The sequence below is a fragment of the Dreissena polymorpha genome, chromosome 5 (genome assembly GCF_020536995.1).
Source record: "Dreissena polymorpha isolate Duluth1 chromosome 5, UMN_Dpol_1.0, whole genome shotgun sequence".
Lineage (NCBI taxonomy): Eukaryota > Metazoa > Mollusca > Bivalvia > Myida > Dreissenidae > Dreissena > Dreissena polymorpha.
In genome coordinates, this window is record NC_068359.1 from 24,436,600 (window position 1) to 24,451,342 (window position 14,743).

General features: G+C 36.3%; 2 protein-coding genes across 7 annotated transcripts in view; both read left to right on the plus strand.

Annotated features, from left to right (window-relative positions):
• The window catches only part of LOC127880968 (uncharacterized), a 29,982-nt gene extending 25,567 nt beyond the window's left edge, over window positions 1-4,415 (plus strand). The window contains exon 3 of the transcript XR_008049832.1: window positions 4,382-4,415. The gene's annotated coding sequence lies outside the window, so the exon portion shown is untranslated. The remainder of the gene's footprint in view (window positions 1-4,381) is intronic.
• The window catches only part of LOC127880966 (multidrug resistance-associated protein 1-like), a 121,132-nt gene that overhangs the window by 74,035 nt on the left and 32,354 nt on the right, over window positions 1-14,743 (plus strand). For all 6 annotated transcript variants that reach the window (XM_052428482.1, XM_052428481.1, XM_052428486.1 and 3 more), the window contains 7 exons: window positions 1,443-1,580; window positions 2,271-2,502; window positions 2,970-3,036; window positions 8,476-8,602; window positions 9,392-9,568; window positions 11,318-11,485; window positions 12,117-12,306. In XM_052428482.1, the coding sequence (XP_052284442.1) occupies window positions 1,443-1,580; window positions 2,271-2,502; window positions 2,970-3,036; window positions 8,476-8,602; window positions 9,392-9,568; window positions 11,318-11,485; window positions 12,117-12,306 (1,099 nt within the window). The remainder of the gene's footprint in view (window positions 1-1,442; window positions 1,581-2,270; window positions 2,503-2,969; window positions 3,037-8,475; window positions 8,603-9,391; window positions 9,569-11,317; window positions 11,486-12,116; window positions 12,307-14,743) is intronic.

Consider the following 14,743-nt stretch of genomic DNA (forward strand, 5'->3'; position numbering starts at 1 on the left):
GATGTCTTATTCATAATTTGGCCATTACTTCACTATACCTCATTAAATTTTGTAATAACTTTCTACAACTGTCCTCCTTATCTGGTGGTATGTCACATGTAAGATTCAGGTCTCTAGGGTCAAGGTCAAGATCACAAACTGAGGTCAAATGTTACACATTTCGATAAAATTTTCCTTGTTTAGTAAGAAGTCTACCATAACATCAAGGTTCTCAATAATCTGGGACAGAGTCATTTTTCAGACCCATCACATTAGGTTGCAGTGGTGTGGTGGATATGGTGTCTGCCTAGCGATCCGGAGGTCACGGGCCATCCCCACTGTGGGAGCGTTTTGTTCTTTATATCTCCCTCATAGACACGATGAACTGGTTCTAGTCCCTGGAATAGGACTCGAGAGTGTTTCAAATAAGCCTTAGACTTTCTATCGAGCTGAATTAAATAGATTTAAACTAGACCAATCACACAAGAGGCAAGTTAAAGGCCTCACATGAAGTTCAAAGGTCACAAATTTGATGACTTATTCAAAATTAAGCCATTGCCTAACACCCTTACATGTAGGTCAAATGTAACAAATTTTGATTAAATATGCCTTATTTTGTTAGGATTCTACCATACATCAAGGGATTTACACCAACCCATTAACTGGGAATATCAATTTAATCATTTGCTTGTGTGTGATTTTTTACTTTAAATACATAATTTGAAATGGCTCGTATGAATATTCAGGTGCGCAATCGCGCACTTTGCATTTTACAGGCTATCTTCCCCACTTGCTTAAGCGTCTGATTGTCACGGATGAATGATTTTATCGTTAGCTTGCGCATATTGTACTCAAATGATCACATGTGCAATTTTAAATAAAAAATATTTACTCATTACTGAGATATGTAAGTTTTAAAAGTGTTGCGTAAGAAAAATCACCAAGTGTAGTATAAGGCGATATACATGTTATTCCAATTTAATTTCAATTTCATAATTCAAGTAACTTTTTACACAAGAAAAATATAACATTAATTAAAGAAAAACAATATGGCTCGTATGAATATTCAGGAGAGAAATGGCTTAATCGGCATGTTGCAAGCCGGTCAGTTATTAAGACGTGTAAGGTTATGTGTTTTACTTTTCACATTGTTATTATTTAACGTTGTACGAGTTTGCAAATTTGGCTTTTGAAGTGACATTTTTAATTTGTTAAGTTTTATATTTTGTTGTTTTTCAATTTCAATTAAATTTTTAGGAATTATCAGATATGTGTTGAATTATTCTTGGTCCAAATTTCAACACAAGCCGTTCAAAAATAAGGTAGCTATATTGATATGATTAAGTGATGCGTTAGAAAAGTCTCCAAGTGTACTTCCAAGGAAACAGACTCAAGAACATTTCAAATTAGGCATTTAAAGCCCTGAAAGTTGCTCTAATATGCCTTATTGATATTTTATTCAGATTTTAAAGTTGTACGCTTGGGAGATGGCGTTCGGTGAGAAAATAACCTTGATACGAGGCAAGGAACTGGCCATGATGTATAAGGAGCAAATGATGTACAGCATATCTACTCTGTCTTGGACCGTAGCACCATTTACTGTAAGCAGAATATTTGAACCTTGTTCTGAGAAAACTGGGCTTAATGCATGTGCGTAAAGTGTCGTCCCAGATTAGCCTGTGCTTTCCCCCTAAACTTGATTTTTTATAAGGAGGGACTTCCTTGAAACTAAAAATACCATAAAAGTGGAAAGTGTTGTCCCTGATTAGCCTGTCGGACTGCACAGGCTAATCTGGGACGACACTTAACGTACATGCATTATGGCCAGTTTTCTCAGAACGCGGATCATTTATTAAGTGCGTCCTCTACTGGTTCGCTCGAGACTATGGCTTTACCCCTGGTCGATCCTTTTTCCTGCAATAATTGTAATCCTATTCAGAACACATTTGTGTTAAGTTATTATAAGCCATGAAGCAAATGAGTTACATGTGTTGTAGGTCGGTCTAGCAACATTTGCCACGTATATTTTTACCATTTCAACTTTAGGATGTATATAATAATATATGATCTTCGTCATGAGTTTCATGTGTTGTAGGTCGGTCTAGCAACATTTGCCACGTATATTTTTACCATTTCAACTTTAGGATGTATATAATAATATATGATCTTCGTCATGAGTTTCATGTGTTGTAGGTCGGTCTAGCAACATTTGCCACGTATATTTTTACCATTTCAACTTTAGGATGTATATAATAATATATGATCTTCGTCATGAGTTTCATGTGTTGTAGGTCGGTCTAGCAACATTTGCCACATATATTTTTACCAAAGAAGACCATCGGTTCGACCCGCAGTCCATATTCGTTGCCATTGTTCTCTTCAACATTCTTCGGTTTGCGATGAACGTGGCCCCGGAACTATTTATGGAGCTTGTCATGTGCTGGGTGTCTGTTGCTAGGATACAGGCTTACCTGAATAAAGCGGACATTGACACTTCCAATGTGACCCATCTCTCGGATAGTAGTAATTACTGTTTATTTTTAATTTTTTCCTGAATAAAGTTGTCATTGAGACTTCATTTAGAAACCAATGAGCTGCAAACAGCATGAAACCTGAACAGAGATACTTGCAGGCTGTTCTGGTTTTATGCTGTTAGCACATAGCCATTTTCACTTTGCTTCTGAGTGGGAAAGGGTTAAGTAATGTGTGTTTATTTGCTAATAATGAAAATCATATTCTCAAAACTTTGATACTGAATGTAATGTTTATGTAAACATTCAATTATAACATTGCTGAATGCTAATTTATTAAATAATAGTTCTTTTCATGTTGTTTTGAATTGACTTTTCTTTTGTAATACGTATATATATTTCTCAAATTTTAACACAAAAGCATCCGCATGAACTAAACTTTTTGTAGATAATTCACATGAATCATACCAAAATAAATTAGAAAAACCATGAAAAGCATCATTTTTTAATGTTTTACAGAGAATGCAGTATCAATCATGGATGGCACATTTCTTTGGGATAAGGAAATAGGTCCAGCATTAAAAAGGTTTGTATTTCTATAAGTATTTTTGCTTTATAACTGTAAAATCATTTATATTCTTCGCCATGACATTTTGTTAAAAAAAACAAAACATCATTTTTGTGGGAACTTACATTATTGGATTTCTGATTTTGGAAAAAAATAAAATAAAAGTAAGAGATTTCAGTCCGTCATTTTTCAATGTGTTGTGTTGAATTTGTGTGATTGTTCAACACGGGAGATCAACGAAAATGAATCATGCATGAATAATAATGAATTAACTGTATATCAGTTGTTTAGTTTACAGCACGACAAAGTTGTAACCGAGTATACTGTTTGTTCATCCGTCTGACATTCTGTCCTAACAAACAAATATAAACTTTGGAGACTAAAAAAAAGGCATACATATATAAACATGTCTGGCAGAAGTCAGTACCCAAAAATCGTAACTCTAGCTGCAATATTTTCAAAGTTATTGTCAGTTATCTGTCTCTTGCCATTTCTCAAAAACAACTAAAGATTTGAATTTTGTACATAGATAAAATAAAATGGTAGTAAGGTGAAGTGCAGTGCATAAGGATTATACCTAAAAATGAATTTGAATATATTAAAGGAATTATAACCCTCGTTCAATTTCTTTTTAATTTATGAATCTTATAGCTACAACATGCTTATGTTTCTAGTAGTCCATATAAACCAACACCCAGAGCCTTTGATAATTTTTATGTCCCCCACTATAGTAGTGGGGGACATATTGTTTTTGCCCTGTCTGTTGGTTGGTCTGTTGGTTGGTCTGTTGGTTGGTTGGTTTGCGCCAACTTTAACATTTTGCAATAACTTTTGCTATATTGAAGATAGCAACTTCATATTTGGCATGCATGTGTATCTCATGGAGCTGCACATTTTGAGTGGTGAAAGGTCAAGGTCATCCTTCAAGGTCAGAGGTCAAATATATGTGGCCAAAATTGCTCATTTTATGAATTTTTTGCAATATTGAAGATAGCAACTTGATATTTGGCATGCATGTGTATCTCATGGAGCTGCACATTTTGGGTGGTGAAAGGTCAAGGTCAAGGTCATCCTTCAAGATCAGTGGTCAAATATATGTGGCCCAAATCGCTTATTTTATTAATACTTTTGAAATATTGAAAATAGCAACTTGATTTTTGGCATGCATGTGTATCTCTTGGAGCTCCACAATTTGAGTGGTGAAAGGTCAAGGTCAAGGTCATCCTTCAAGGTCAGAGGTCAAATATATGTGGCCCAAATCGCTTATTTTATGAAACTTTTGCAATATTGAAGATAGCAACTTGATATTTGGCTTGCATGTGTATCTCATGGAGCTGCACATTTTGAGTGGTGAAAGGTCAAGGTCAAGGTCATCCTCCAAGGTCAAATATATGGGTCAAAATTGGTCATGTAATGTCACTTCTGCAATATTGAAGCTAGCAATTTTATGTTAGAAATGCATGTGTATCTCATTGAGCTGCACATTTTGAGTGGTGAAGGGTCAAGGTCAAGGTCATCCTACAAGGTCAAAAGTCATATAGGGGGACATTGTGTTTCACAAACGCATCTTGTTTCTATGGCGGCTTTGGGAGTCCATATTCACTCGTTCATACAGACAAGAGCAAATCTGCACACAGATTTCGTGCGCATAACTAAACAGACATCGTTAGAGACAAATTGAGGAAAATAATGAATTAACTTCATAAACATTTTAAATTTACCTGAATGGCAACCTACGGATGTTATCCTTTGCATGCACCCTATAAAAACACAAGGATGTTTCAACACTCTTTTCTCGCTGACATGTTTATGTTTAAATTTGAATCAGTGTATTCTGTATCGAATACCACATCGTTATCAACTTTAATAGGCTCCAACACATAACCCAACGTGCAAGATATTGGTGTTCTGCGACCTAACCAATATTGGGTCAATTTTCCAATATGGCGGATACAGGGTACGAAAGAAAAACTAACTCAATTAAAACAATTATTTCTTGCTTTAATGATACCATTTGGATGAGTTTGTGGTTAAGACAGGTAAACTTAAATAAGTTCTTGAAGTTTCAGTTTTCCTTAACCCTTGCATTGTTGATAACATTTTGCACCCATGGACAAGAGAGAGCGCATTGCAACTCTCAGCAGCCCATTGGGTTATAAAGCTGAGAGTTGAAGTATTTCAACTAATGCTTCTAGCTGTCAGACAAATGGCATGCATGGGTATTTGTGTCATTACAGTGACTCTCCTAGTTTAAATCTGAACCTCGTTCTGGGAAAAGTGGGCTTAATGCATGTGCGTAGTCTCATCCCAGATTAGCCTGTGCAGTCCACACAGGCTAATCAGAGATAATACTTTCTGCCTAAACTGGATTTTCATTCAATGGGGACTTCCATGTAAGAAGAAAGTGTTGCCTTTGATATTCATGTGATTACTGCAACTTTTTAGCTCACCTGATTGCTCAGGTGAGCTTTTGTGATCAGTCTTTGTCTGTCATCCGTCCGTCCGTCGTCCACATTTGGTTAGTAAACAATTTAGAGGCCACATTTCTTGTCTGATCTTCATGAAACTTGGTCAGAAGATTTGTCCCAATAAAACCTCGATCGAGTTCGAAACTGGGTAATGCTGGGTCAAAAACTAGGTCACTAGGTAAAAAAAGAAAGAAAAACCTTGTAAAGCCTGTATAAGTCACATTTCATGCCCAATCTTCATGTAACTTTGTCAAAATGTTTGTCTTGATGATATGTTGGTTGAGTTTATAAGTGGTTTTGGTCTGTTGAAAAACATGGCCGCCAGTGGGTGGGGAAGTTTTCCTTATTCGGCTATAGGAACCTTGTAAACACTCTAGAGGCTGAAACTTGGTCAGAAGATTTGTCCCAATGATACCTCGATCGAGTTCAAAACTAGGTCAGAAACTAGGTCAAAAAAAGAAAAAGCTTGTAAACATTATAGAAGTCATATGACCAATCTTCATGTAACTTTGTCAAAATGTTTTTCTTAATGATATGTTAGTTGAGTTCAAAAGTGCTTCCAGTCCGTTGAAAAACATTGCTGCCAGTGGGTGGGGCAGTTTTCCTTTTTTGGCTATAGACAAACCTTTTAAACACTCTAGAGGCCACATTTCTTGTCCGATCTTCATGAAACTTGGTCAGAAGATTTGTCCCAATGATACCTCAATCGAGTTCGAAACTGGGTCATGCTTGGTCAAAAAATAGGTCACTAGGTCAAAAAAAAAGAAAAACACTGTTAACACTAGAAGTTCCATTGGTTGAGTTCAAAAGTGGTTCCGGTCTGTTGAAAAACATGGCCGCCAGTGGGCGGGGCAGTTTTCCTTATTTGGCTATAGAGAAACCTTGTGAACACTCTAGAAGACACAGTTTTTGCCCAATCATCATGAAACTTGGTCAAAACAATCCTTACTTTTATTGATATCTCAGACGAGTTTGAAAATGGTCCAAATTGGTGAAAAAACATGGCCGCCTGTGAGCAGGGCACTTTTCTGAATATGTATATAGTGAAACATGTGAACACTGTAGAAGTCACATTTTTGACCCAGTTTACATGAAATGTGGTCAGAACATTTGTTTCCTAAATGCGAGAGTTGAGTTCCAAAATGGTTTCGGTCCGTTAAAAAACATGGCTGCCAGGGGGGGGACGCATTTTCGTTATATATATTTGTCTAAAAACATGGCCGCCAGGTTGGGGTGGGGCAGTTTTCCTTATATGACTTATGATAGAGAAACCTTGTGAACACTCTTTAAGTCACTTTTTTTGCCTTATCGTCGTGAAACTTAGTCAAGACATTGGTTTTACTGATATCTTGGAAAAATTGGAAAATGTCTCAAATCGGTGAAAAAAAAAAAAATTGTTAGCTCACCTGATTGCTCATGCGAGGTTTTATAGGATCGATCTTTGTCCGTCGTCCATACACATTTGGTTGGTAAACACTCTAGCATTCACATTTCTCAAGCATGCTTTATCAAAGTTGCTGAGAAGCTATATGGCCACAAGATCTCAGTCAAGTTTGATAATGAGCAGAATCGCATGATAAATGCCAGAATTATTGCCCTTAGATTGTCAAAATTTTCATTATATTATACAAAATCCTTGCAAACACTCTAGAGGTCACAATTTTGTTTCAGATTTTATGAATCTTGGTCATAATATTTATTTGTGATGTTTGGTCATGAGGAGTCAAAATATAGGTCACCAGGTCAAATCTTACAAAAACCTCGTAAACACTCAATACGCCAGAGTTTTGGTTCATTAATAATGATGAAACTTAACCAGGATGTTTGTCTGGACAATATCTAGGTCAAGTTTGACGTTTGGTAATGTGGGGACAAAATCTAGGTCATAGGGTCTAATCTTACAAAAACCTTGTAAACACACTAGAGGCCATAGTCTTGGTGCAATAATGATGATACTTGACCAGGATGTTATCTAGGCAAAGTTTGTCATTGGGTCATGTCGGGTAAAAATCTTGGTCATGTAGAATTATCATTACACGAAATGTTTGCCTTGCAAAAAAAAAACATGCAAATAAACAGTACTCAATCAGAATTAATCATATACTCACACTGCAAAAGTAAACAGAAGAGAACCAATCTTATATGCTCTAGAGTACTGAATTTTCAACTAAGCAATAAAAAAGGCGTTGTAAAAAAAGGTGAGCAAACTAGGACCATCTTGGCCCTCTTGTTTTATTTGAGGAGTGTGTTAGTCATTTGGTTAATTTTTATATAATGATTGTGTTGGTAACTTTGTTATTTCAGAAATAGGTTAGTAACTTTTTCTTTGTCAGTTTATGATTGTGTTAGTAACTTGGTTATTTTTGTTATTTTAGGATTACGTAAGTAACTTCGTTATTTTTGTCATTTAATGATTGCGTAAGTAACTTGGTTCTTTTTGTCATTTAATGACTTTGTTAGTAACTATGTTATTTTTGTCATTTAAGGAATGAGTTTGTTACTTTTTATGCCCCCGAAGGAGGGCATATAGTGTTCGCACTGTCCATCCGTCCATCTGTCTGTCTGTCACACTTTGCGTTTAGGTTTCAAAAAATGCTCATAACGTCTATGTCCCTTGAGATAAAAGCTTCATATTTGATATGCCTGTGTATATGGACAAGGCCTTTCCAAACACACACACACATTTTGACCCCTTGACCTTGAACTTAGGGTCTGCGTTTAAGTTTCGAAATCTGCGTTTAGGTTTCGAAAAAAGCTCATAACTTCTATCAAGCGTTTATAGGGGGCATAAGTCATCCTATGGTTACAGCTCTTGTTTCTTTGTGCTATTTAATGATGTGTTAGTAACTTAAGGATAGTGTAAGTAACTCCATTCTTTGTGTGATTTAAGGATTGTGTAAGTAACTCCATTCTTTGTGTGATTTAAGGATTGTGTTAGTAACTCCGTTCTTTATGTGATTTAAGAATAGTGTTGTTTGTGTCATTTAAGGATCAACCTACAGATCCCTAAAGGGAGTCTGGTGGCCATAGTGGGCAGTGTTGGGTCTGGGAAATCATCTCTTGTGTCTGCCATGTTGGGAGAGATGGAGAAAGTTGGGGGCACAGTTAATGTTGACGTAAGTTATTTTACACAGGCAAAAGTTCACACTTTCCTGATATATTTTGCCTCAAAAGGCTTTTTGTTAGGTAACTATAAGAAAATGTAGTCACTTGCAAAAGAAAAAAAAATTGAAAAAGCGTTTTTACTTTTTTAGGCAAAATATATCAGGACCGAGTGAACACATTTCTGTGTCTGTTTACTATTATCTCTACAGGATATGAAAATGAGTAAGTCTGTACATACGTTTGTCCATTAGTATGTATGTCACAAAACTTGTGTTTAACTCCAATTTTACTTTGGTGGAGATCTCCCTCACAGATAAATGACCTTAATGCATAGATAATTGTAATGAAATAATAATTTGTAGATGCAAAGAGTTTTGACTGAATTATTTCTCTTTGCCTGTTTTTGCTAAAGAATATATAATCCCAAAAGAGTGTCTTTTTAACTGATCCTTTATAACAGTGTAGATAGTTCTCAATTATGCTTTTGCAGTTGAATGACCTTAATGTTTAGATGATCATAAAGATATTTGTTTGGCTTCTATAAGTTTTTTGTGCAGAATTTTGGCACTTTTTCTGTTCTTCAACTAGAACATAAATATAGTCATAACATAAATCAGTGCCATCTGTATGTATGTTCTTAGGCTTGTGTTTTCAACTCCAATTTAACTTCAAGTGATCTCGCTTACAGCTGAATGGCCTTAATGGGTAGATGATCTTTTAAGGTGTGACAAGTTTGGCAGAATTGTGGCCCTTTTTCTGTTTTTCCACTAGAAAATATTGTATAAAATTTTGTTAATTAGGGTTCTACAGCCTACGTGGCTCAACAAGCTTGGATCCAAAATGCATCAGTGAAAAACAACATCTTGTTTGGGAACGATTTCCAAGAGTCCAGATATGACGATGTGGTTGAGGCCTGCGCACTGAAGGCAGATATTGATATGTTGCCGGCAGGTGATCTGACAGAAATTGGCGAAAAGGTTTGCTCAGGTTTTGTTGTAGAAATGACTACCAAACAGGAGTTGTTGCAGACTTTTTTATGACAAAAATCTGTTAAGGAAATGTGCAAAGGTCTTGAACAAAATCTCCAATAAAGAAGTGATAGATAGACTATGATGGATATTTCTCTATGATTACGCAAAAGTCTAGTTACTGATCATGTGCCATTTTTTGGTGGATTATTATGTTTCAAGCTCTTTGTTTTGACAGAACCAACATGATATTTAAACAATAAACTAGTGGAAAGACAAGGTGCATTTTATGAAATTTTATGAGAGAATGCCAGTGGTCACTCTCTGTAAAGACTTGTTCACGTTTCATGTTTGAGTTTAAACATATTTATTTTAGCTTGATTGCATTGAAAGTCTCAGGCTTATAGAAACGCTCTCGAGTCCGTTTCGTAGGCCTATTACCAGTACTTTGTGTCCTTGTTGAAAATCTAGAGAACGCTCTCCGAGTGTGGATTGAACCCGTGATCTCCCGATTGCTGGGCAGACATCATATCCATTACGCCAGGGCGAACTTTGTACATGCTACATGTGTGACCTCCCGATTGCTAGGCAGACATCATATCCATTACGTCAGGGCAAACTTTGTACATGCTACATGTACAGAGTCAATTAAATATCTATATTATCATTAATTTTGTGGATATGGTTTCTGCCTAGTGAACAAGAGGTCATGGGTTTGAACCCCGCTGTGAGAGCCTTTTTGAGATCCCCCCAAAAGATAGCAAGTACTGGTTCTACCCAATGGACTCGATTTAATCAAGCTCAAATAAATATGTCTTCCTAATATTAAGATTATTGTTAACTCTTGCAAAATGTTTTGCTAACACATGCCATGGGGAAGGCTTTCTCAGTGGAACATGTTATTTGGCTAGTATTAGTTGACAAAACATGTTTATTTAAAAGTGGTGTAAAATAAACAATGATTGAAAAAATAATTCCCAATATTTTTCTCCCTAGCTAACAAGGAACAATGTATTTGCTCACCATAGAGAAGCATGCTTATGGTGAGCTTTTGTGATCGCCTTTTTTATTGTCCAATCTAAATGAAACTTTGTCAGAAGATTTGTTCTAATGATTGCTAGGATTTGTTTGAAACTCTCTATCATGCGGGGTCAAAAACTAGGTCACTAGGTCAAATTAACGAAAAGCTTGTGAACTCTCTAGAGGCCATATTTATTTCCAAATCTTCATGAAACTTGGTCAAGATGGTCCAAATTACATTTTGGCTAAGTTAGAAAACTGGGTCGTGTGGGCTAAAAACTAGGTCATAGGTCAAATTAAAGAAAAAGCTTGTGAAGAAAGTCACCTTTTCTGCCCAATCATCATGGAACTTGCTGAGAAGATTGATTCTAATGATATATGATATGTAAGCGGAGTTTAAGAATTGTTCTGGTGATATCTCAGCTTTGCTGTTAAAAAAACATTATTGGCTAAATAAACAAAACTTTTGAGCCATGCTCTGTGAAAAGGGGGTTTAATGCATGTGCGTAAAGTGTCATCACATATTAGCCTGTGCAGTCCGCACAAGCTTATCAGGGACAACACTTTCCGCCTTTATTCAAGTTTTGTTTTAGGGAGGTTTATTCAAGACAATAATACAGGGTAAGCGGAAAGTATTTTCCCAGATTAGCCTGTGCATATTGCACAGGCTTATCTGGGGCGTCACTTAATGCACATTCATTAAGCTCAGTTTTATCAGAACAAGGCTCAATTTTTCAGGGTATAAACCTCAGCGGTGGACAGAAGCAACGAGTCAGTCTGGCAAGGGCCGTTTACTTTGACAGCGACATATACATTTTAGACGACCCTCTCAGCGCTGTCGATGCCCATGTAGGAAAACACATCTTTGAGCACGTTATCGGAAAGAACGGTGTTCTCAAGGACAAGGTAAATGATCAACAGTGGTTTATATTGCATATCTTAAATAAACCCATGTTTAAAAACACATCTTTCAGCTTATTATTGAAAAGACTAGTGTCTGCATCAATAAAGTAAATGATAGACAGTGAATGATTCTAGCCTATATCCCTTCCTGCTGGGAAGCAAAGTTAAAATGGCTATGTGCTACCAGCATTAAACCAGAAAAACCTGCACCAGCCTTTGGGTCAGCAGAGCTTAAAATATACAAATATAGTTTTAAAATGAAAACTTAAAATATCGCTAAAACCACATGGGTCAGTTTTTAAGCACTTGGTGTTACATAATCTAGTGGTCCTCTAAAAAATTTGTTCAAATTATGATCCTAGCGTCAAAACTTTCAACGCGTACTACTTATCTTAGTTGTTCGCAAGGAAACAACTAAAAACTTAGAAAACAACTCCAGTTATTACACAAACATTCACAAATCGGTACATAAACATTATGTTTCTACAAGTCTCAGCACAGACTTTTATGGGATGACACTTAATTTGATTGCAATAATCCCAGTTTTCTCACAATGCAGCTGAAATAAGCAAATTACTCATAATAGCTAAGTTAAACAAGGCCATATTATTTATTTTCATTTTGATTGGTTAAGACCAGGGTACTGGTGACCCATGGTATCCACTGGCTGCCTCATGTAGACACCATCGTCGTGGTTACCAATGGTGAGATATCGGAGACGGGATCGTACGAGGCCTTACTGGGTCACGACGGAGCGTTCTCCAAGTTCCTGAAGACATATCTCATCGAGCACCAGGAGGAATTAGAAGCAGCAGAGGAAGAAGGTATCTTTAAATACACATTTGTTCACATAATATATTGGCTGCGTTTAAAATAAAAATTGTCCTAGAAATGAAATATTTGATGTTTCATATCGTACTTTAAAATTATTCTGAACTCCTCCTTCTCTCAAAAGTTTAGTTCTTTCGGGTCACAGGTGAGCGCCTTATTGACCATTACGTCTTGTTTTAGCAGAACTGTTGAACTGGGTTAAATCAAGCAGGGTTCGACACTAAGGCACGTCCGACAGACATTGTCTAGTAAGATCAGTGGTCGGGCTAGTAAAACTGCGGGCTAGCTTGTCCGATTGGTCGTACATAAATTTAAAAAAAAATCTATACTGATTCATATAACTATAAATAACTGCTGTGAAAACCTTTACTTTTAATGTGTAAAATTACTCTTGTATTTACATTAAAACAAAACTAGTATATTTAAATAAACGCGGAGCATTCACATGATTCATCGCTATTTTTAGACGCAAAGGAGAGCTTCCTGCAGAAATTGCTTGTTTCAATTGGTCAAGATGTCATGAATATTAATAATTTTCTGCAGTGTCTTAAAACTGTAGAGCATGATTTTACGACTTCTATGGAAAATCGGTATCGTCAATGTAAACATTTTTCTGTAGCAGACAAGATAATGTAATTTAAAGAATTGCTTTGTTCAAGTTCGGATTTATGTCCGACAAATCAGTTAATAAAAAAGAATTAAACGCTTAACTGACACGAAACGTAAATATGAAGACACACGAAAACGTCAATTTTATCCTAGATGGAAAATCGAGTCAGTTCCCATGGTTTGAATTTGACGAAGAAAAGCAAAAAAAAAGGGTTATTTTATTGTTTTACTCTATGCATAAAAATATCTGGTGTTCACTGATAATTTACTGATAAATCATGATTAAACAGTTACATGACACAATTGTGTTCATTTGCTATGTCATTTATAGTCTAGTAGACATCAGGTTCGGGCTAGTACATTTTAAGAGGAGCTGGTCCGACGGTCTTGTTGTAAAAAAAGTTAATGTCGAACCCTGTCAAGACAAAGAAATCTGTATAAAGGTATCTTCAAATAGTGTGGATTATTTGTAGCGGAACTGTTGAACTGAATTCATTTGAGGTACAGACATTGCCCTGGCATAGTGGATATAATCGGCCTAGCATCTGGGAGGGCATGTGTTTGATTCCGACTGTGGGAACGTTCTTTAGATCACCCCTAAAGGCACCAAGCACTGGTTCTACCCAGGAAAGGGACATTTTGGGATAATTCTTTAGATCTCTCCCATAGACACCAAGTACTTGCAATCTTGCTATATTAGGTTTTAACTAAGGGAGAGAAATGTCTTTTATTACTGAAGACAGGATGTAGGATTACAACATGGGTTGTCTTTAAGAGTTGTTGTTCCCCCTCAAAGTGGGGAGGCTCTTGTCTGTCTCTATGATTCACATCGGGAAAATGTTTTCAGACGGGAACTTTGTCCATGTATCAGGCATTTTCGAAACCATGAAGAAGAAGGTATTTTCTTATATATTCTGCAAATGGAAACAGCAATGAGGAAGTCAAATTCTATTCAAAGGAGGGAAATCTGTATGCTTTCTGAAAGCTGTGTATGATTACAAGAGTTGTCTTTTAAGTTTTCCCTAACATTAAGCAATGTACTTGTCTGTTTGTCCCTCTGTATGTATGTACTTACATACATCCTTAAACCTTCTCCTACTGGAACTTTATTTATGATACAATTTTATGATAAGTTTCAATAATTTAGATCTCCGGTTTAGACACCAAGTACTGGTTCTAGACCCAGGAAACGGACTTGAGAGGGTTTAAAACAAGCCTTGGGCTTTCAATGCAATCAAGCTAAAATAAATAGGTTTAAACTAATAGCTGTAAGGTTACACTTGCAGTTCAAAATTTGAAAAATGGCAAAAATACCATTGATGATGCCGTTTGTTTTGACGACATCCATGTCTGTGCCTTTTTGTGGCACATCTTGTTTTAGATTAAGAAGACAAAGAATCCAGAATTGTCCACCGTAAAAATGAATTTTAGCTGCGCTCTGGGAAAATATGGCTTAATGCATTTGCCTAAAGTGTCGACACAGATTACCTGTGCAGTCCGTATAGGCTAATCAGGGATGACACTTTTGTCTTGTGTGGTATATTTGGTCTAGCAAAAATCCAGTTTAGGCAGAAAGTGTCGTTCCTGAAAAGCCTGTGCGATGATGCATAACTCACATGCATTAATCACTTTACACACATGCATTAAACCCTTTACACACATGCATTAATCACTTTACACACATGCATTAAACCCTTTACACACATGCATCAAACCCTTTACACACATGCATTATAAACCATTTACACAAATGTATTAAACCTTTTACACAAATGCATTAAACCCTTTACAAACATGTATTAAACCCTTTACACACATGTA